Consider the following 22,149-nt stretch of genomic DNA (forward strand, 5'->3'; position numbering starts at 1 on the left):
CCCATGAGGTACCTGGGAGGGGATGATAAAAAACGGTGATCCAAGTAATGAAACCAGCCAACTAGCCAAAAAAAGTTTTATTTTGCTTTTATGTTTTTTTGTAATGCCTGGTTTACTTTGTACACTTTTGGGAGCCTAGGACTATAAATATTAGGTTGCTGTTGTAAGGTCTGAGTGGTTCCAGTTTTCCCTGTGTGCGCTGTCTCTCTGTACAGCGGTTTATGAAAGGTTAGGGAGGGAACGCAAAGCCTCTGCCTCGCTGGTTGGCTGCCAAAGACCTCAGGGCCACTTCTGCTTCGTAGCATCTGAATTTTCTCGAGTCAGGCTTTAGGACAGTAAATTATTTTCCATTATTGCTCAGTAGTTTTTCTCACGTTTCTTTAATTTCCGAGGAAGAATTCTCTGAAGAAGTACGCTTGCTTTAATAGCAGAAGGGAAACGAAGTTTTAAAAATTTGCTGGGATTTCCTAGTCTTCAAAGCTGTGGAGCCTGGTGGGATGGAGCCCAGTTCCCCCCTGCCGTGGGCTTCCCAGCACATCCCTGCAGCTGCAGTGTCCCACCCGTCACTGCTGCGGCCGGGGAGGGGGCACAGGGGTGGCTTTCACACAAAGCTCCTTTGGTTCTTGATAGGCTTGGAGTGTAAAAGTTGAGGGTCATTTTAGCAGCGTTTCTCCCCAACGCATTGGTAATGATTAGTAAAATAATCTCTTACTTCGTAAGTGCTTTGGAGGGTGTCTTTGTTTAGGTGTTTGCTTCTGAAGTGTTTTTCCAAGTACTCCCTTGTTTTCTTTTTGTCATACATAGTTTTAGATTTTTAAAATATACAGAGAAAATTTACACACTGAAAGCATAGACTACCCAACGCCGTGTTCCTTGGTATTATTTTCATTATTCACCTACGTATAATCTGTTCTTTCACAGATTGGGTGGGAGAACCTCACTTTTGCTCATCCGGGTGCTGCTTGAGGTGCAGAGCTCAGGAGCAATGGAGCGAGCGTGCTTCATGGCTTCGTTGCAGTGGAGTGCCTGCAGCATACGGGGCAGTCGGGCCCTGCGCTGCAGGTGAACCCCCACCCCTCACGGATGGATTTATTTATCTTTGAACCAAGTTCCCCAGTGCTACTCCTACCCTACGTGATTTTACCAAGATTATTTTTTTGGTAAGTTGAAAGTGTAATACAGAGCACTGAATGAAAAAGAGAAGCCGTACGCACATCTGAAGATGAATTTTGTATCGAGGTCTGTTTTCTTTTGGTTTGATTGTGACGAAGCTGCATTCCTGATACGCCACCGGTGTCTGCTTAGTAAGGATTTCTAATTTCATACGCTTGCTTGTGTGTGTGCTTTTCCTTTGGGGACCATGGGTTATTTGTGTTTTGCATGGCAGGGTGCTTGCCTGTGTGTTTTACGGTTTTATATGCGTTTATAATATTCAGTGAACAAACCCGAATCTTTTTGTGTGGTGCAAGTCACAGATACTCCTTGAGAAATATTTTTTTTTTTCACAAAGTGCGAGGCGTGCTGTGGTCACCCGCCTCCCCTTGGCCTCCTGGGCGCGTTTCGGTGTTTCGCTGGTGCGGGTGCTCCCTGGGCTCTTCTTTCCTCCCTGAAACCCAGCTGCTGTCTGAACTGGGCTGTGCTGCTGGTGTTTCAAAGTAGTGGAAATCAGTCTGCCGGCCTGCCATGTTGGGCCCTGGTATGATTTGGTGTGACAGTATCTCCAGGGACGTTCCTTTTACTTTCCCGTTGCTGCATGGCTGGCATTAACAAAGTAGAGGTGACGAGGACACAGCCATGTCTGTCTTCTGCACACAGTCCTGAAGGGCTTTCCATGAAATGATGAAACTTGCTGATTTGAACCAGCTTGGAAGCAAATTATCTGTAAGGCACCAAGGCTTCTAAGGTACAAAAGTGTATGTTTTTTGGAGGTGGCTGCTGGTGGCCCAAAGTCACAGAGAAGCTGGCTGGAACATCAGGTTAGTTCGGAGTCGAGAGACACGGCTGGCATGGCAGGCAGGCTCACCTCCCGCGCCGCGCAGCAGTGAGAAGGGCGCGGGTGAGGAAGCTCGAGCCGCGGACGATTAGCCTTTCACAAATAAGTTCTTTTAGCAGCCCCCCGTTGAAAACGGTGAGGTTGTACCTCTGAGGGGAACCAACGCTCTGAAGCAGTGCTTACGCCGCTTCGAGTGTTTGGAAACTCTTAAATCTTCTGGAGTAAAATAAGAGACTTTTCAGCCTTTTAAGGAAGATGGGCGTTTTCTGTCAAGAACAGGTCTAGTAATTCTGAAGTTCTTAGGGAGCTAATACTCTTTAGAGAAAAAAAAAATAGAGATTTGCATAGCGAAATGTAGTTTTATTCCTTTTTATTGCCATGCTTTTTGAGTGACTCAAAGTTCCTTCAAGTTCCGAGTCGTAGTACCTAACAAATTTTTATACACCCACCTCACTTACATGTTGTGAGCGTGCAGTTTGCATTCTTCTGACGCAAAACAGTTTGTTACAGTGCAGTCCACGTTCGAAATGACGGGGTGGGAGCACCCAAATACAAATTGTTACAGTACTTTGGTGGTCCAGTGTAAATATAGATGTGCTCTAACCACGCTGAACGTAGTTATACAAGACCACGTTCATACAGTTTACTACAAAGTTGAGATGTAAAAAAAATTGTTTAAATAAAATGATTGTTTTTTAAATGGATAGTTTTGATCCATTTCAAACATCTTCAAAAGAAAGTGGTAGGTCTTACGTGTGGCAGTGATGAGGGTATGCCCAAAGTGTACGCATGGTATTTAAGTAGTAAATAGGAAATGGACGTACTGTTATTTACAGCTGTTGAATTAGGTTCTAGTTCTGCTCCAAGTAGTGAATCAAGAGCTGAGTCTGGTGAACTCCAATGGTAGCATCCTTGGCGAACGTGTTTTCGGGGATATCTTGGTGATGTGACATCAAGCATGCAGATTTTTGTGTGTAGCCGAGTAGTTTGTTTATGTGACTTTTCTAAATTCTCTGTTGCAAAATAGACGTTATGTCCATACACTTGAGGTGGTTGAACTACTTTGAATGAGGAGATATTTTAAGATGAAATAAGTCCTTCTTACGTTGAAAAAGCAGAACTAATCATGTTTGTTTTCTGCAACTTTCCATCTTTTTTGATCAAGAATAGCGTAAAACACGTTCATAATAAAACACGATGAAATGGCTGCTGTCTGCTTTTGCAAATTTTCACTACTGGCTTCTTGCTGCTTTAGTAAAATTTGCAATCTCTCAGTTGCAAGCTCAGATTCCTGACAACCTTGGCATTATTTAGAATTTATTTAGTAAATATATCCTGATAATGAGATGGGAGTAAAATGCCCGTAATAACCTCTTGAAAAAACTTGCAGTGTCAGAGAAGGTAGGCCCTGCTGTGGCGTTTCAGCTGAGCTAAATAATTGCTGTGTGGTCGCAGGGGCGGGCAGAGCTTGGCTGAGAGCGTTTGCCTCGGCTGGGAGCGAGCTCCCGTACTCGCTGTGTGCAGGTAATGCTGTGCGTGGTATTTTGGTGTTCAGCAGGCGAAGGTGGAAGGCATGGATGGCACCGGTGGGGAGAGTGTCAGCCACCGTCGTACTGAGTGGGGTGGGTAGCAGGAAACAGAGCAGTTTCTTCTCCTGTGTTGTTCCCCTGTCTCTCGAGCAGTCTAAATCTTCTTTTAATGGAAGAAGTATTTTTCATGTAAGAAAATTCCGGTTAAGAATTAATCTTATTTTGTTCCTAACTCTTTGGAAAATTGATGAGCAGCCTTTCCTTTTTCCATGTGACTAGTCTTTGAGGGTTGCCAGCAGAGCATGGGATGGACTTCATGAGCCTAGATGATGACTGGATGTCTCTCAGGCCCCACTGCACACAGAACAGCAGCTACCGCAGTGAGTAAAGGTATTTGGTGGTATAATCCCTCACTGATGGAAAGAGGAGTGGTTCTGAGTTGAGACGAACATCTAGAAAATCAGATTGGCTTAACTGAATGCCAGAGTAGCTACCGTACTTTGCTTCATACTGGAGTTCAATGTACAGCATGCCAGTGAAGTTTTTAAATCTAAAAGAAAATAGCCAAAAGCAGCACGTTTGGATGAAGAATTTGGTCAGGCATGTTTTCCACCAGCTGTTTTTATTTTAGGTTTAATTTAAAGTACATTCAGCTTAATTCTGTGTTCAGAATCATCAAAGCCTACCAAAAATCCTCAGATTTTGTTTCACAGAGATCATTATCAAGTTCTGTGCAACTGTATGTTTATTACTTTCATATTTTGCATTGCTGGGGTTTTGTGTACTACCCAAGGGCATGGTCTAACTCGAAGAATAACAGGAATCGGCATGCTTTTCATTTGCCCTGTTTGATTATTACAGGCACGCTGTATTAAACCTGGTTTAGAAACAAGACAGTTTTCCTGCTTAAACTCTCACGTGTTTTATTAGGTTGCTGAGGTTTTAATTTTTTTTTAAATGGTTATGAAAAGAAGAGATTTTAATCCTGATTCCCATTCATGCTATGACCTTTCTAGAAAGTTTCGTCCTACTAAAGTTATATAGAATCATAGAAAGTTTTGGGTCAGAAGGGACCCCCAGAGGTCATCTAGTCCAACCCCCCCGCAGCGAGCAGGGGCACCGCTAACGAGATCAGGGTGCTCAGAGCCCTGTCCAGCCTGGGCTTGAATGTTTCCAGGGATGGGGCCTCCACCACCTCTCTGGGCAACCCGTTCCAGTGTTCCACCACCCTCATTGTAAAGAATTTCTTCCTTATATCCAGCCTAAACCTACCCTGTTTTAGTTTAAAACCATTACCCCTCGTCCTGTCACTGCTGTCTCTGCTAAACAGATTGTCCCCATCTTTCCTACAGGCTCCCTTTAAGTACTGAAAGGCTGCAATCAGGTCTCCCCGCAGCCTTCTCTTCTCTAGGCTGAACAAGCCCAACTCTCTCAGCCTGTCCTCACAGGAGAAGTGCTCCAGCCTTCGGATCATTTTTGTAGCCCTCCTTTGGACCCGCTCCAACAGCTCCATGTCCTCCTTGTGCTGAGGGCTCCAGAGCTGAGCGCAGTATCGTATATATCTATATGTGCATATATCTGTATATACACCCCTCTCGACAGTGGCTGATCGAAGCAGCAGAAAAGCCACGGTATAAACGAGAAGCCTTTTGTGTGTCTCTGTTCCCAGGAGATGGTTGCACCCCGCTGTCCGCTCCTCGTGCTTTCCCCACGCCAGCAAGCTCTCGGGCCCCGCGGAGCTTCCCAACAAGCGCTCTATGCCATGGTGTAGTCCAGAGTAGCAGTGCCCGTACAGAAAGCTTTATTTATGCTGCATTATCACTGCCCTCTCATCCCAGATCGTATTTCTGACATGAAGGAATCTCAGCCCAAGTGATCTAGGATTTAGGCTTCAGGATTCCCTTAAACATCTAGAATTCAGGGAGAAGTTTTCCCTCCGTGATCGTTCAGCCCTCTTTCTCTGTCCGATTACGGTAGCGGGTTTTGTCATGTCACTTCTTATCTATCAGAAAAAAGTTGGACTTGATGCCTTTTGCTTAGGTAAACAAATAGCCGCCTGCGATTACCACATTTGCGTGCTGCTGCTGCTTGATGTTGATTTGATAAACTGTGGCTGAAGGACTGTGTGTCAGCTGGGTGCTGTAGTCTAATTTTTATTCTATTTATCCTGTGTGCATGTTGAATAGTGACAATTATAATGTTTACAGGACACTCCAGATGCTTTCAGCGTGTTTGAATATCCAGTTCCAATTAGCTGAAAACCAGGCCAGACTGGGCCCCAAGCAGGCTGATGAGCTGACCTCAGGGAAACCGTTGGTGTGAAGTGTGAAGTTCCACGCGTGTTTTGGAGAAGAAAAGCTGTGCAGAAGGCAGTAAGGAAATAAATACTGGAATTTAAGAAAAGGGGAATAAATTTTTTGTGATTAATGTTTTACTTGCTGTTATTTGTTGCTGAGAGATGATGAGATTTTACAAGTAAGCTACTTGCCTGTCTGGTCGTGTTGCCTTGCAAGAGTCTGAAATTGAAAATGAAGTTGTAACTCCAGCAGATTTTTTTTGTGTGGTAACGAAATGATCTCAGGTGTGTGTATATATACCCTAGCTTTGGCATGTTCCTGCAACCAGAGGATGACTTTCTATGCTCACTGGTCTGCCAAGCTCTTGCTTCAAGAACTTGGTCCTAAAGGAGACTGTAGGTTCTATCCCAGCAGATGCTGAAAATGGGGCACCTTGCTGGCTCACTTAAAATTTTCTGGTCCCCACTCCTGTGCCCTTTTGGGACATCTTCCCCATGCAGGTTCCTGCTCTGTGCCGAGTCCCTCTGTTCTGTCAGCTTTCTGCATATGCTCTGCGGGCCTGAACGCTCCACACGTGGTCACTGTGCTGCTTTTTATGCAATGTGTTGCTTGAGTTTGTCAATCTTTAAGTGAGTAAGAATTAATATAGTAATGAGAGACTTATTTTGGATTATTATGTGTTTTTCGAAAGTCAAAATATTGAGGTTTCACTACCCTCCAGCTTGAAAACCTCCTGTCAGATTTTGTGTGTATTTTCTAGGATTGTTTCTCTGAGATTTTATGTAAAGTCTGAGAAATTTCAAGCCAAAAGAAAGGCTGTTTTTTGTTTGCTCCCATTGCAGAATTTAATCAGATATGGGTCAGACAAGTACATGAACAGACCTCAGAAATTTCAGTGTGCCGTCAGCGAGGAAGTGGTTTCTAGACTAAGAAATAATGACAGGACTTCTTGGCTAGGTGTAATGGTTTGAAGTGGATCCTTCTGTTGCTTTTGCTTTAACAAAGCCTGGATCTGAGCAGTCAAAATGATTTCTGCAGAGAGCAAACCGTTGAAGACGGTGCCTTCTGGAGACGGTTTCCTTGGCGTATGGCTTGGCCCTTGACTCTGGAGTTGAAACCGGGGTGCATGCAGCAGTAGGTAAATAGTGCCTCACGTCTTGCTGTGAAGATCTCTGTCTTGATGAAGTTCAGTGGTACAATGTTAAAGGCCTGATCTGCAGTTTGCGCTTGAACTTGCAGATTCCGTATCTTCACCTAGTTTCAACAGCAGAAATGCTTAAGCAGTAAAATGACATTACTGTGTTAATAGTCCTAAGTAGATCCTCATTACTCAGTCGCTGTAGTCAGTCCTGGAAGCATCCTTCCTTTCACCAGTGTCCACGGTCTTGGCAGAGACCTTGCCTGCCACGCGTGTTTAGAAGCCGGCCGCCCGTGGATGCCAGCGAGGCCTGTCCCCGTAGACGTGATGGGGCAGGCCCAGGAGAAGCCGGGGATCTGCACGCCGCGCAGGGCCCCGGTCCTCTTCGGTGGCGAAACTCCCGGTGACATCTGCCCAAGGCCCCAGGGTGAGGGGAGGAACCGGCTGCTGTGGTACCCGCTGTAAGCAACACATCATGGCTCGTTAGAAGTGGTTGCTTTAGGAGAGACATCTGAGAATTTGCTTGTAAATGTAAAGTGCGTGTCTCAGTGTGAAAAATGTCTTCGAAATATTTTAAAAAAGGGTGGCTGCTGCCCCCCTGATGGTTATGCTGCGTACTATTGCTGCAGGTCTCGAGTAATTACGCAAGTGTTCAGTGTCATCTAAAATTACTTGTGTTCAGAAAAAGAAGGGACGAGAAAACACATTGCTTTTGACAGCAGCTGTCAGCAAATCGTAATTGAAATGATGTATCTCATAAATAATTGGGTTGTGTTTACCAGTCTCTTCTAATTGTTACGTTCCTGTTATATACAAAATCGAAGGTCATTCTGACCGTCTTTGGAGGTCTTGACATTGTTACTGATGTGTTTATTTAGTGATTGCATAAACTTACAGTATTATTTCAGCTAATACGACAGTGTGACAGTGCGGTGGCCTTTGGACTGCCGGTGTATTTTTGGGAAGCCGCTTTTACAGTGTCTTTTGGAGGAGAAAGCTCAGGCGTCTCACCCGTCCCGCTGAGTGCTTGCAGTAGTGAGGGGCAGATTTCCCTGGAACTTGGTTCTTGGGGTGTATCTGCCTGCAGAGAAAGGGGAGATTTCGACGAGGAGCTGCCAAGGCTGTGAGCCTGAGGTCCCTTCTCTCCTGTGGGGACGTTCTGCCTGTCCCTTCACCGCCCTGGGGCTGTCCCCAGCTCCTGCACCCGGCTGTCAAGCACCCTGCAGAGGAAGAGGGACCCGCACAGAACACGCAGCGGTTTTGAGAAGCGGTTCAGATTATCCGAGAGCGTGGTGGCGAGGAGCAGTGAGCCCTGGCTCGCGTTTTATCGAGCTGCTCCCGCTCATCTTCTGAGCACTGGAAATGAGCATTTCCCAGGGACGCTGTGGTGATGGGTGACAGCCACTCCGGAGGGGAGGATTCTGTATCTACACAAGAAGCTTTGGTTGATGGCTTGGTCAACGAAACATGACCAACAAGGTACCTGTTGGTGGCTTGTGCCGTTGGCAGTCGAGTGATAAGGGAATGTCTGACCCAAAGGAGACGAGATCTCACGGGGAACACGCGGCGCTGAAAATTCAAACCCGGCTTCCATGTAACTCAGTGTTTCTTGCTTCCCTCACTTCCAGCCGGGCAGCTGGAGCCGTCCCCCTCCCGTTCTGATGGGAGAGGTGTTGGTGGCACGCGGGCTGCGGCTGTGCGGGTGCCTGCAGAGACCCCGGGGCCGGGGGGGTTCGGCGCAGGCATCCCCTGGGTGCTGGGCTGCTGCGGAGCTGCGCTGGGTTACACGGCCGGGTGTCCGAAAGCTGCTGGGAACCCGTCGGCATTTTAACCATAGCTCAAAGCTCAACTACAAGAAAAACCTGGTCTTTTAAAATACTAAGCTCCCCGTTACAAAATGCAAGGAAAGGACTGTTCTGAACCGGGGGAAAGGTCTCCTGCTCTAGAGAGGTAAGATTCTCTCGGTATCCAGAAGGGCATGACATTTCCCCCTTGTTTGATTATATTAGGTATATTAAATATGGCCTCGATGTTTAAGGTTACTTAAGCTGCAAGAGTTCAAAAGATTTTTGGATGAGATTTTTTCAGTTTATTTTCTTAAGCCTCTGCAAGAAGTGTAAACAGTCATTCTTTTAAAGAGCAAATAGTGAGAGGTCAAAGACTCCGTGTATATATATGGTTCTGTATTTCATTACAAAGGAAAGTTCACAGGAGAAGAAATGTAGCTGTGGTGGTTAGAAAGGGAGATAGTTAAGAACAAGCGTTTGTATATAAGTAAAAAAGCTTTAATCCAAATAGCAGCGTATGGAATTGTGAAACATTGACTATTCAGATGATAATGAAGTATAAGGAATACTAGTTTTCAGCCATAGGTTTTCACTGTTAGATGGTAGACTTGATTAAATATTGTCAAAGAGACCAGAGGAATGAGCTTGTTGTTGTTGTTAATGAGGGAAGATATTCTAATCTTTTAATTTAAGACAGGCAGGCTTATGTTTAAGTTTGAAAATCAAAGAAGTAAATGAGCTTAGTCATTCTTTATGTTGATTCCTGATTATTCTGAGTACTAAAAATTGAATTTAGGAAAAGGGCAATGGATTTTCTGTTTCTACTATTTTTTTTGTAAGATATTATCATGGGTATCTCCCATTCTTTGCAGCTAACGTATTGCAGTTCTCTTGCCTTTCACAATATGTGGTATTTTTTGTCATGATGTCAAATTCTAATGTCCAGTGTCAGCAGAGAAATGTTAGCTTTTCTTTAAAAATGAATAAATATAGTATCACTTAGTCTACACTTTCAGATTGAGAGAACTTGGAAGCGCTAAGTCACACACATGAGGAAATGAGTCTTTAAGACCCCCCTCAGCATTTGTAGTGGCTCTGTTTTCCTTTGGGTGGTGAGGCTTGGCTGCTGAGCTCGAGTTAAATCGACCGTGCGGTTGTCTGGTGCCCGGAGGATGGCAGGGAAGCCCTCCACCTTCTCACCCTTGTTAAGACAGACGCTTTGCGGCAGTCAGTTCCAGATGTTGCAGTTCCAGAAACCACTTTTTTTTTCATGACACGCCTCATACTTTTCAATTTTACACAGCATTGGCTCATTTTTCGTAGATGTCCTAGCTGGAAGTTTAAGATGGTTTTCTGTACATGTGGGTTCTTGCTCTTGCTATCAACTTTGTGACTGCCATAATAAGCTAGTAAAATTCAACCTTTTATTTTTCAGAAAAACACACATTTCAATGAGATGTCAAAACTGGTCCACATTGGGGAAAAAAAAAAAAAAAAAAAAATCAAGTTTTCCTATAAGTCATCCAAAGTGTGAAACAGGCATGCCAAGCGGGGCTGACTCCAGAGCCAGGGAGACGTCTCCTGGGAGGGAGCGTGGTCCGTGCGTCCCCGGCGCGGGGTGCTCCCGCCTCCGTGGCAGGAGATTGCGGAGCAGCGACGTGCGCTGCGGGAGCGGTGGTGGGGTGCAGCCGTCGGTCGGACCCTCGGGCCGAGGGGGCTGGTGGGCTGCGCTGCTCTGAGCCCGGCGAAGCCGCTTCGCGCCGCTTTCCCGTCACTTTGTGCTCCATTAAGCATCAAGTGCTGTTTTAACAGGGACAGCCTCGTGCTATTTTTTGTCTTCCTGGTAAAACACAGTCCAGATCTCAGCGGAGACATTGAAGAGGTGCTGTTATTACAAATAATGCATCGTTATCATATCGTCCATTTTGTTAATCTCACTTCTGATTGAAAAGTCAGTGCAGGAGTTTAAGCTGTGGAGCATTGCTAGTGTTTCTGAGCATGCCAATGAGAAGAGAGGCACTGCGAGGTCTGCGTGACAGTAAGTGTGAATGTGATTTGCCCTTTCATTTCACAAGTTACTTTCCTTTTAAGGGTGTAGAACTGTTTAAAATTTTCCACAGAGAGATATTTTTTCCTTAAAATACTGTGGTTTTGTTTGATATGCAGGAAACTGTTATTACTGGTTATAAAGAAACCCTAAAGTTGAGGTTTGGCTTAGAAAGTATTGAAACTTCTGCAATTTGAAGAGTCATTTTATTTCTGTGGTATCAAAAACACAAATCAAAACAAAGTGAGTATTTTCGTTTGGATGCTGAAACTATTGGTTCACAACAAAAATGATGACTCTCAATCTCTTTGAAACTTCTCACAGGAAAAGCCAGAACCTTGGAGTTCTCCACCACTGATGTGCAGGAGAACCACGTTGCTTTCCCGCACTGCTCTGGTGTCAGCTGATTAAAGCTCGCTCAAATCCATAGTGACCATATCTGGGATGTGTGTAATTTGAAGACATGAACTTCGGTGGCATGATGGGTTTTGCAGAAAGCTCTGCCTGGAGTTTGGGTCTGCATGCTGTTGGAGACCTGGGAAACCTGTGCAGGACCATGTGTTCGACCCTCAGTCCAGCTCCAGAGGCTTCAGATCAAAAGGCATTTCTGGCTTATATTTTCATTTTGCCTTGAGTGTGGTTGGCTTTCTTTTCGGAAGTTGAGAAGGGACTGAAGCAGAGTATTTTGTTTCCCAAGGGCGTGTGTTGAAGCGGCGTTGCACTGGTCCCTGGTGAGCCTGGAGCAGGGTACCCAGCGCCTGGGGTGAGCAGAGCAAGGCTCCCGCGCCGTGTCCGGGTTAGTCCAGCACGGCCTCCTGCAGTTCAAACTGCACTTCTGGGTTCCTCACAGCATGTCGTGCTGGCCAGGCCACAACTCAGACACCTGGAGCTGATGGTAACTGTCCTGCCTATGCAGCTTCCGACTTTTCATGTTTGGCTGGACTATTTTTTCAGAGGAAAATGTCCTAACTTTGCCCAGCAGTAGTCTTCCTGGAGGAAATGAGCCAAGATAGAGAAGACTGTCATGTACTTGTGCTGACGTGTACAACACGGTGGTGCAAAGGGGCAGAGGAAATGATTTGAAGTCGTCCATGGTCTGACGTATTCAGCAGATGGGCGGTGGTGACTCGGGGCTTTAAAGGTGCAGTAAAATGCCCAGACCAGCAAGAATCCGTGTCACCCCGGTTATCATGGAAAACTGAAGGGAGACCAAATCAGTGCTCGGATGGATTCTCCGTGATGGAGGTCTCTGGTAGTACCGTGCCCACCGCAGGATTTCCTTTGTTGTCTTTTTGTGTTTGCTTGGGGGTTGAAGTGTAGGGGAAGACATTACAGGTGACTTATTTGTGGATTAGAAAGGGAAGAGCTTTGTCTTGCTGTTGTCACTTAAAGCTCTTACAGCAGATAAATGTGGCAGGATGGAGGAGCAGTGTCAGAGCCGCAGTGGAAGAAGGATAAACGCAAGCTTGCTTTCTCCTGGTCCCCTGCGAGAGGCTTCGGGAAGGGCAGTGAGGACGAATGGCTGAGCGGTGTTGGTGTTCCGAGGCACTGATGATTCCCAGGGCTGGAGATTCTCTTTTCATTCTGTTTTGTCCAAGAAAAGACTTTACTGGCAGAGATTGGTTGATGTGGACTTCTTTTACAAGTTTCCTTGTTTTAAGGGAACGTTGTCTGGTTAAAGGCTAGAAGACTCGGTTGTTGCCTTGACTGCAAGCCGCTTCCAGCACCAGATGGACTCTGCTCTCTGTAGACAGGGCAGGCGTTCCACCAAACTGCGGACCTACGAGCTGCAGGCATGTTTCCAAACAGAAGTCTGGTTTGGCAACGCTTCTGTCAGTCGCTATTTCAACCTGTTTCCAGGTATGCCGTGGTCCAGGTGTCCTCTGACAAATCCATGACCGCTGGTGTTCTGGCAGCAGCGCTGCTTGCTCCGCCGCTTCGTCTGGCCGTGCTCCTGCAGGGGCCTGCGAAGAAGGGTCTGTGCTTTCCCTCCCCAGGCACCTGCTCTTGCAGTAGACGCCGACCGCCAGGAACAAGCTGGCCTTTGGGCAATTGTCAATCAGTTTCTCCATTCCAACTCGCTTTTCCTTTCCCTTTTTTTCGTACAGGTTGATAAAGTGTGTGGACAGCCCAAACGACAAGAAGGGAACCTGTCGTCAGCCAGCGTAGTGCCAGCGAAGGAGGTGACCGAAGCCCAGAGATTCGTGGTGGCTCACGCTAGTCTGAACAGTAAAAGAAGGTAACTGAAAGCAGCAGCTGCTTTGAAATAAACTCTCTGCCTCACCCTTTCTGTTAATGGTTCCGTGCCCCATAGCGTTTAAGCCAGTCACAGTTCTGTCCCCCTGTCTGTGCTCTCCGGCGCAGGTAGTGACACCGATGTGCTCGTGGCATTGCATTGCGGGTCTCCAAGAAAAGCCTTCTACGGGCCAGACTTGATGTCGTTTACTTAGCACCAAAGTGTTTGTTGTTTCTAGAAACTTCTAGTGAAAATTATGAAAGCTTTTCCTCGACAAAGTCTGAGGAATTTCCACAGTGGAGTCTGAATTACTTAAAATACACTTTGCCCGGGTCTTTAAGGACTTGGGCTTATCCAGGGGCAGAGGTGGGAAGGAGCAAGGGGCGCAAAGGGAAGACTCGGTGCTCTGATGCCAGCTCAGTCCCTCCATTCCCAGGAGGAGCAGTAGGAGCCCCTGCAGCCTCCTCGATTTCCGACGTAACCGAGCAAGAGCAGAAGCATTTACGCTTAGGCTGGTTGTGTCCTCCTTGGCTGCTGTTCTCCAGCTGCGACACCAGGCAGCGGAATTACGGCCCCTGGCAGGAGTGTCCCTGCTCCCTGGGCTCCTGGTCTTCCCTTCGCTTTCCCTCACGTAGCTGCTGGAGTGGCTTTCTGTAAATTGTAAGAGGAGAGGAAAGGATGTCTTTGCAGTCCCACTCGTGAGTAGATGTCAGAGCTAACTGACCATAAAATCACAGTGGTGTATTTCTGGCTAGCGTGGTGTTCCCTGTAACACCGGGATTAAGCTGGAACAGCCTCAGCGAAGCGAGCCGGGCTCACGCCTGGATCTGAGAGCGGTGTCTGATCTTGCCCGGGGGTCCGTCTGTATCTGTGTATTGGATAGCTGGGTGACAGGCAGCGATGGTGGAATCTCCATAGCCTGGCTCCTCAGTTTTGAGTTGTAAAGATGAGATGGATTTTTACCCATTTCGATGTTAATTCTTATCTAAGCTTGCATGAATGAAACAAGTGCAGCTTTAAAAGATAAACGCAATAGCAGCAAGCTAAGTTTTTTTGAGCGGTAGCAATATTTTTATCCCTTTGTAGTTTAAAACCAAAACACAACAGTTTGTGCTAATGCTTGGAGCTAATCATTTTTTACCATGCAAATCAGAGAGAAGAGCATTAAGGAAATTAATAAATTCAGCAGTAATAACCCAAAGAACAGTTGTAGTACAACTAATGAAATATGCTTTTAAAAACAGAGCCGTGGGCCATCTTCTGTAGAACTCATTGACTTCACTGGGACTTGCATGCTGGCAACCAAAAAGGCAGAATTACCAACCTGTTGGCAGGTTAGCTCTGCTCAAACAGATGCAGTTTGCTGTCTTTAATGGCACGACAGCGGTTCTTCCTCACCTGAGGATCTGCTCCCTCCCCTTCCCAGCCACCTAGAATTATTTGGATATTGACATTTTAAAATGTGAGACCTGTAGACAGAAAAGAAAATGTACTAAAACTAATCTACTGTGATTTAGACAGTTTCCCAAAACTACACTGAAAAATTAGTTTATCAAACAAATCTAAACTAAGGCCATCCTTACAATAATGAGCATAAAACATTGCTGAAATACAGCGTTGATGGGTATTGTGGAGAGCCTGTGCACCAAAAATGAATGGTGGAGCCGTGCCGCAATTAGCAAGAAGTGGAGAATATTTTTTAAGTTTTCCACAAATTCCTACAAAGCACACGGCACGGAGCTCGCACTGCGCTGCTCGCAAACGACTGTGCAGCAGTAAGGCGAGTGACGTACGCGGTGATTGGCAGCACCCCGGTGGCCTTCAGCATCAGTCAATTAATCACATAGGATATCAATAAAAAGCAATTTTAGCTAATAAAATTTTATAATGGATGGGTGAAACGATTCCTGCAGCGGGCTGTGTAAAATGCACTGAGAGCGACAGACAGCTGCTGCAGGGGATCTGGGTTAGGAGGGTCATTAGGGGAATCTCTGTGGGCACCCTTCCTTCTGGCCGTGGAAGAACTGAAGAGCGGTACTGGCAGCTGTCTGTCAGCGTGGGGACGAGTTCGCCCCGGGAATCGGCGCGACCGAGTCTGGTGGTCTGCGTAGCAGGCGTCCCTCCAGATGACCCTTACCTCAGGGGCGGTGTGGAACACGACTCCTGCCTTGTAGAATAAGGAAAGAAAAAGGAAAGGAGCGAGCCAGTGCTCCTCAAGTAAGCAGAAACGCAATGGCTCGTTCCCTTAATGTGTCTGAATATTCCCAAGCTCAGAGAGAAGGCCCAGTCTGGTTAGCATGTCAATAGACTCTGTTCAGTGGTGCCCAGCGACAGGACAAGGGGCAATGGGCACAAACTGAAGCAGAGGAAGCTCCAGCTGAACATGAGGAAGAACTTCTTCCCTCTGAGGGTGACGGAGCCCTGGCCCAGGCTGCCCAGGGAGGCTGTGGAGTCTCCTTCTCTGGAGATATTCCAGCCCCGCCTGGACGCGGTGCTGTGCAGCCTGCTCTGGGTGACCCTGCTTGGGCAGGGGGTTGGGCTGGGTGACCCACAGAGGGCCCTGCCAACCCCTGCCATGCTGGGATTCTGTAGGGAAGCCATAGTGAAGCAGCCTCTCCTCTTTTCTGTAGCACCTTCTTAGAGATGCCCTTCAACACCTGACTCCCAGCAGCTGGGACCTGCATACGTACGTCTGCTCTAGAGGTGTGGCATCTTTTACAGGCCAGTTAGAGGCCCAAGCTCCTTTTCCAGAGCGTTTGAGAACCTCTGGTTTGAGCTGCTGGGCAGAGCAGCGGCCGCTCGTGCGGTGGAGCAGTGGGGCTGCTCAGACGGCGTCTCTCTGCCTGCCTGGGCTGCCTTCGGGGCCTGTGGGTTTTGAGCCTGGCTCTTCTGCATGGTTCCCGTGTTCACAGAGCTACTGGGTCCTCTTTTGTGGTAGCTGCACCCTTCTCTGCTCCTCTTACTCTCAAGGGTTCCCGGGAGATTTCCCATCTTTCTCTGTTTTCCCCTGCATTCCATTCCTGCATAATTTTTGTTGTGCAGTGCAAACTGTCAGGGACAATAGTGGAAGAAGCTGAAATGTGAATAAATCTTCTGTGATCGTGTAGGAAACCTATTCCTCTCATCAAGCTGAAAAGTATAGATTTGATTACTAATTTTTTTGAGTTGCGCAATCGGATTCAGGGATTAACTGAGACTGGCAGGATTGCCGCTGTAGTTGTTTTTTAATGTGGAGGTTACTGTAACATTGAGTAGAGATGACAAGAAAATGGAAGGCGTGCGATGGCGCAGGGACTGCGCGCGGCGTGGACGGGGTCGCAGGCAGTAAGCTGGAACGCTGCGGCTGAGGTCAGCACTAAGTCCTGTTCCGGTCCGGGTCCAGGCTCCCGGCAGAGCGGAGTACCTGCCCCTTGGCACGTCTGCTGCAGGTGGTGTTTCAAACCACGAAATACGGACTGGTCACAGATCTCTGTATAAAAATCTGTTATGTTTAACACAGAGCTATAACGTGATGTTAAGTCCCTAAGTGGAGTAGGCTTTGAAATGATATTTTGTTGGAGTGTTATACTGTGAACTTACAAATCTTTTATACCTCTTAAAATAAACAATTTCAAGTTTCTTTGGGAAGGTTTGAAGTCTGTGGCATCTATTTTAAATAAAATTATCAACTGGGTCAGGCATCACATGATTTTATTAAAATTTGAGTGTTAAAATGCTAGTGCAAAACACATTATTAATGCCAGATACAAATCAACTTTCTGCAGAAATGAGTCAAACGTTTTGGACTCGATGGCCACAGCAGAAGTTTCAGCGTGTCCACATTTTCCCTGTTACAAATTCTCCTTCCCTTTTTGGCCTGGCTGGTTGGACGCAGCGCTTTGGTGATGGCGGGTGGCACTCGCCCGGTGCAGGTCGGTCCCCTCCCGCAGCCAGCCCTGCCGGTAGCTCCCCGAGGGTACGACGGCCGAGCCGCCGGCGTCCGGGGGTCTGCGGGCTGCCCAGGGCCGTGCTTGCTCCTGCCGGGGGGGTTAGCTGGAGCGGCCAGTGTCACCGAGCACAGGAGAGTATGGGTGTGAGAAGGAGCGGGATGGGGTATCGAGTCACACGAGGGGAAAACTGCAGCGTGATGTTAATGTTACATGCAGTGGTCGGTGTTAATTAAGGGCCCTCAGGATATCAGGGCCACAGGATGCACTGAAGAGCTACCAGGGTCATTCCCACAGTTCTGCCTCCAGTGTAACCTTAGAGCCTGTCTCCTGTTTTGCAGAGTTGGGGTTTTTTTTTTCCAGTGGTGCAATCTGACTAGAACTGAACAGCAAAAAAATCCATTTACCTTGTTTATTAACAGACAGCAAACTGCTCGTTGTGCCAGAACGTGAATGCCACTCGTTCATACCCCCCTGCCCATGGTGCTCATTGTAAAGCATTTACCATTGTTTTCTTGCATAGCTTTGTATATTTACAGTTCTTCCATTTGGTGTCAGTTATAGTTAATTTATGTACCACTGAATTTATTTTCAGCTTTTGGCTGTGTGCTCCATTTGTAATTGTGCTCTTATTTGAAAATGATTGGAGAAGCAACCTCAGTTGTATTTTTTCAGTATTGCATTGACATTGTTAATTGCATGTATGCTTTGGATAAATCTCATGACAGTTTTCCTCCTTATTTGTTGTCTTGTATTAACCTGTGCATGTGCTTGATGACCTTTCTTTCAAATGATTTTTACTTTTCTCTTTTGTTTCTCATTTCTTTTCCTCATTTGCCTGAATTCCTGCTTCTCCCCTACTCCCCAACCTCTCCCGGTTGATGCTTATTCTCCCGGCCTATTCCAGTTCTCTGCCTCTGAAAGCTTCAAAGAATGACAAATCAAGAAGTTTGAAAAAAATCTCTCGGTAAGAACGAAAACCAGGTGACATTCTGTGTTGTCTCTGCGCTGAGCTCGTCTCCGTTGTGAGCTGCTGTTTCAGCTGTGCCTGGGAGTCGGCGTACTTTCGATTACTGCTCTTAGGGGCGCTGGGAAACTGCACGTTTTCTACGCCAGTGTGCTTAGTTTTACACTGATGAAAAGTAAATGTTTTCACTCGTTAAGGTTAAGAGCTTGACACAGAATTCTGCGTTGGCTGAGGTGCTGCTTTGGGCTGTCAGAGCCCCACTCTGCTGCAAACGCTCAGGAGTTTCGGCCTCTTGGGGTGAGCCCAGTAAGACAAGCTGTAGGCTTTCAGCAGGGTGCTCGTTTCCTCCTTCAAAGAAAATGTCTCTTTGGAACCCGTAAAATCCTCAGCATCTGCATCAGCCTGGCAGAACTGTTCTGTCAGCTGGTGGCCTGCTGTCGGGGCCCGGCTTTGCTGTGGAAATACCTAGAGCTCACGTTCAGAAGCTGGTGGTCAGGAGGTGGAAATGCCGATTCCGCCATCGTAGCCCCCAAATTTCTGCTTTTTTCTTTGCTTAAAATAACAGCTTTCCTGCATGGCTAGGAAAGTTAGCTCCTTGGGACCACGGGATGACCGCTGCCAAACCTCGTAGGGGTGGATACCTAGCAGCGGCCTTTGGTATTGTCTAAAGTACCCGTTGCTCCCAGGAGAATAATAAATCCGAACTGGTTTAGTGCCGAGCTCCTTCGGCCCGTCTCCCTGGGCACCCCTCCAGTGCCGTGTCCCCTTACAGCCTGCCAGGCAGACACAGCATCAGCCAGCACGGGTCCTGTGGCCTTCCCAGTGGGCTGCTGGGGGACTGAGACAAGCAGGGAGCTCTGCGACAGCTCCAGCTCAGGTCTGGGTCCCGCGTCTTGCTCTCAGGATCTTTACCATCTTACACCGAAGAGGAGCTTCTGGAGCTGAGAGGGTTCTCTAAAGAGATGGGGGAATTTCGCATTCTCAAAGACTCTCAGCTGGGCGCTGAATTAACACTTGTTTTGTTACAGTTTATGGCTACCTCAGCCGGGTGTTTAGGTAAAATCAGATTATAAAAGAGGCAGCGGTCTGCCCACGTGGCAGTTTTCCATACACACACGATCAGAAACGGGCTGTTCATACTGCCCGGGAGTGTTGGCACCTTCCCTGGTGAGGTGCCAGACCTGATGGGAGAGAAACCTCGTTCAGTGAGAGTGCGGCATGGGCGGTGGTGGTGGGGGGAGTTGGCCCCACCACGTCTCAAGGAGATGGCTTTCTGTGCTGTGGCTGCACGTGGTGGGTACTCAGAGCAGATGGCAGGTCTTGTGATGGGATGCTGGCTTTGGGAAGCCTTTTCCACCCAGGGGTTGCTGATGATGTGCTTAATTAATCTCACATGTGCAGGCAACAGAAATATTCACTTCCAGTAACAGAGGAAAAAGCATGCTCCTTTAATGATGATGTTCTCTCATGATTTTTTAATCTGTTTATAGAGAGACAGTAGGTGTAGACTTATTTCAGATTTTGTTAACGTGTTTTGTTATTATTTGGGATATGGTAACGTATTTTGTTAAAACCACCCTGTGTGTGTAATTGTGTGTATGGACACTGGACTAGGTAAGACTGGGTGATACATAGGAGTAGAAATAAAAATTAATCAACTTAGGTGACTTAGTTTCTGTACAGGTTCTAAACTTTTAGTCTTGTGGAGAGTTAAGGTGCTGGGGGCTTAAACCACAAGCTGACTGTTGTGTTGCTAAACGTGTTCTTCCTACGTTACAGAGAGTTCATCAGTTACATGAAGCGATCCCGAACCTTTTATGCCTCTATAGCAGAGCGGCTGTGCGATGGGGACCTGGTGATGAGAGACAGCTCGACCTGCTGGAACGGGGAGGACGTCGTGGAAAGGTAAAGTTACGAGTAAAAGTTTTCCCTGAACAGTGAAAAAGGTGACTTCGCGTCCTTCTGGTGGTTCAGAAGCTTTCTGAGATGACTTTGTTATCCTGTTTCTCCTTCATAGTGAACTTGATGCTTAATTGAGCAAGGGTTTTGCTAAAATAAAAGGTTGTAAATGCTGAGTTTTAGGTGTCTGTATCAAATATAGTGGAACGCTTGCTTGAAGGGCTGCTTTGAAGAGTCCCTTTCGCTCTCTGTAGCGAGACCGTTCTTTGTGGAGAGATCGCGCCCTCTCAAGCTCCGTTAGCCAGCAGTACCTCCGTGACCCAGCGCCGGTCCCTTCCAGTCTGCTGTTCGTAAGCTCGTTAGTGCGGAGCCGAGTGTCGTGTTTGGCTGTAATTAGAGAACATGGAGCTCTTCCTGCAGAGGTGTCAGAGGAACAGGGTGACCAGACCTTTGTGGTTCTTAAAGGATTCCCCTGGCATTTCGTCTCAGTTTCTGATGTGGCACTTTGAGTATCGACTGGTTGTGGAGTATCCTCACCAGAGCACGTTCTGCAGGAATTCTTGCAAAGTAAGTTGATAACTGCACTATTCCCTGTGGATGGAGCAGCTGGAAGCTCAGTAGGGTGAAAAGACCTTTCTAGTTTGTCAGCTGAATTTTTTCCCTTCTGTATTTTATCAGTCTTTCCCATCACCCTTTCGAATCCAAACTGGAAAACACGCGCTCCCCATGAGCTAAACTTTTTGCTGTCATTTCTCTTACTCTGTATAACATATGAGGCAGCATTGCCCTGAGGAGAAAGAGGTACTCGGAATAGAACTGTATCTGTTACTACGACTGTCAAAGCGTGCATCAGCTTTTGCGGTGGGAGCCGGTTGAAGCGTGCCAGTGAATGTTTTCCAAAAATGTCTTTTATCGAAACAGAGCCGTTCTGTGGGATTGTGTTGGCTTGCTCGGTGTGAAGGGTATTTTGTTGTCTGTAGCAGTGTGAAAAGATGAAGTTCTAGCATTCTGTTCTATTGCTTTAAAGCGTTTTCATGATTGAAAATTGTGTTGTAGGAAACTGTGGAATAATTCCAGTGTGGAACAGAGAGAGAGGTTACAACTATAGGGTGTCCCTCCGAAGGGAGTTCTGACTCCCCCACAGCTCTGCTGGGATTTCTTGTGTGTAAATAACTTCAGCTTAATTACATCGGAGATACTCAGAGATAAATACATGTCTAACACATTCGAAGATAAAGTTTAATATTTCAAGGTATATTTGCATTACAAATGAATTGTAGAAGAATATTTTGGCAACAAAGCGGTATTCTAAACATTATTGTACAGTGACTGCAATACTGACTGACTTTTTCATGGTAAAAGTAATGGAGAGGAAACGGGGAGAATACCAGTATTTCCGATCAATTTGTCCACTTCAGAGTCCCTTTTGCTGTTAACGTGTTGCTGAATACACGGTTAACTTTTAAAGCAAACAGCTTGCTGGGCAAAACAAAAACAAGACAAAAGTTTTCTATATCAACTCTCTGAACAGAAAATTAAGTCAAAATTTCGGTTTAATTTTTATCTTATGTTTTTTTAAAAAAAAGCCTTAAATTGCTGATGTACACGTTTTAGAAAGGCATGAAAGTGAAAGCTGTTGTGTTTTTCCTTTGCCAGTCTGGAACTTCCCCAGAGCTTGAGACATGGAAAAGTTTCAGGTTTGAAAAGAGTAGAAAGCTGGGAAGTGCAGCAGGTAAAATGAGACTCCGCATGTTTTGAATGAAGAAGCAAAGCTAAAGGGAAAAAACCCAACCCTACACCCCAACGATGACATCAGCAAACCACCCCCCCCCCCCCAATATATTGTATTATTTGCCTGTATTAAATGGGCAAATTGGAAGACAAAGGGCTAAATCCATGTCTTTAATCAGGCAGCAGTATGGATGGGTCTGTCAGCTCTGTCGCAGCGTGGAGGAGGCTTTCCAGGCAGCCGGCAGTGCTCCGCGGCAGCACCGACGTGGTGCCTGGGCTTGTCACCGGTTCGCCCCGCAGCAGACACAAACCTCTCCTGGGGGTGCCTGGCGATGCGCTGCTCTCTGCTCTTTCTCCTTTCCCAGGAGACCAGAGGATTAAATATCAGCAGTAGTAAACAGCTCTGAACTCAGAATAGTCTGATCCTTGACTCGTATCGGAAAAGAGGTCTCCCCAGCTAACGTCGTGGATCTCTTGTGAACCCGAGTGAAGGTTACTCAGGCTGCAGGACTGGCCAAAGCTGCCGTTCCCCTTTCCTCGACGCTGCTGGCATTTCATCGTGCTGTTGGAAAGCTGAGCGATGTTCATGCATGCTAATT

General features: G+C 46.8%; 1 protein-coding gene across 5 annotated transcripts in view; it reads left to right on the forward strand.

The window, feature by feature from the left end:
• Positions 1-22,149, forward strand: part of LOC104327438 (glypican-5) — a 363,470-nt gene that overhangs the window by 96,660 nt on the left and 244,661 nt on the right. For 4 of the 5 annotated variants that reach the window (XR_012763606.1, XR_012763607.1, XR_012763608.1 and 1 more), the window contains exons 4-6: positions 12,900-13,030; positions 17,861-17,920; positions 19,700-19,825. Coding sequence is in view for 2 of the 5 variants with exons in the window: in XM_075417551.1 (XP_075273666.1) it covers positions 12,900-13,030; positions 17,861-17,920; positions 19,700-19,825 (317 nt within the window). In the remaining 3 variants the exon portion in view is untranslated. The remainder of the gene's footprint in view (positions 1-12,899; positions 13,031-17,860; positions 17,921-19,699; positions 19,826-22,149) is intronic. The other variant, XM_075417552.1, reaches the window with a different exon arrangement.

This window comes from Opisthocomus hoazin, chromosome 4 (genome assembly GCF_030867145.1).
Source record: "Opisthocomus hoazin isolate bOpiHoa1 chromosome 4, bOpiHoa1.hap1, whole genome shotgun sequence".
Classification (NCBI taxonomy): domain Eukaryota; kingdom Metazoa; phylum Chordata; class Aves; order Opisthocomiformes; family Opisthocomidae; genus Opisthocomus; species Opisthocomus hoazin.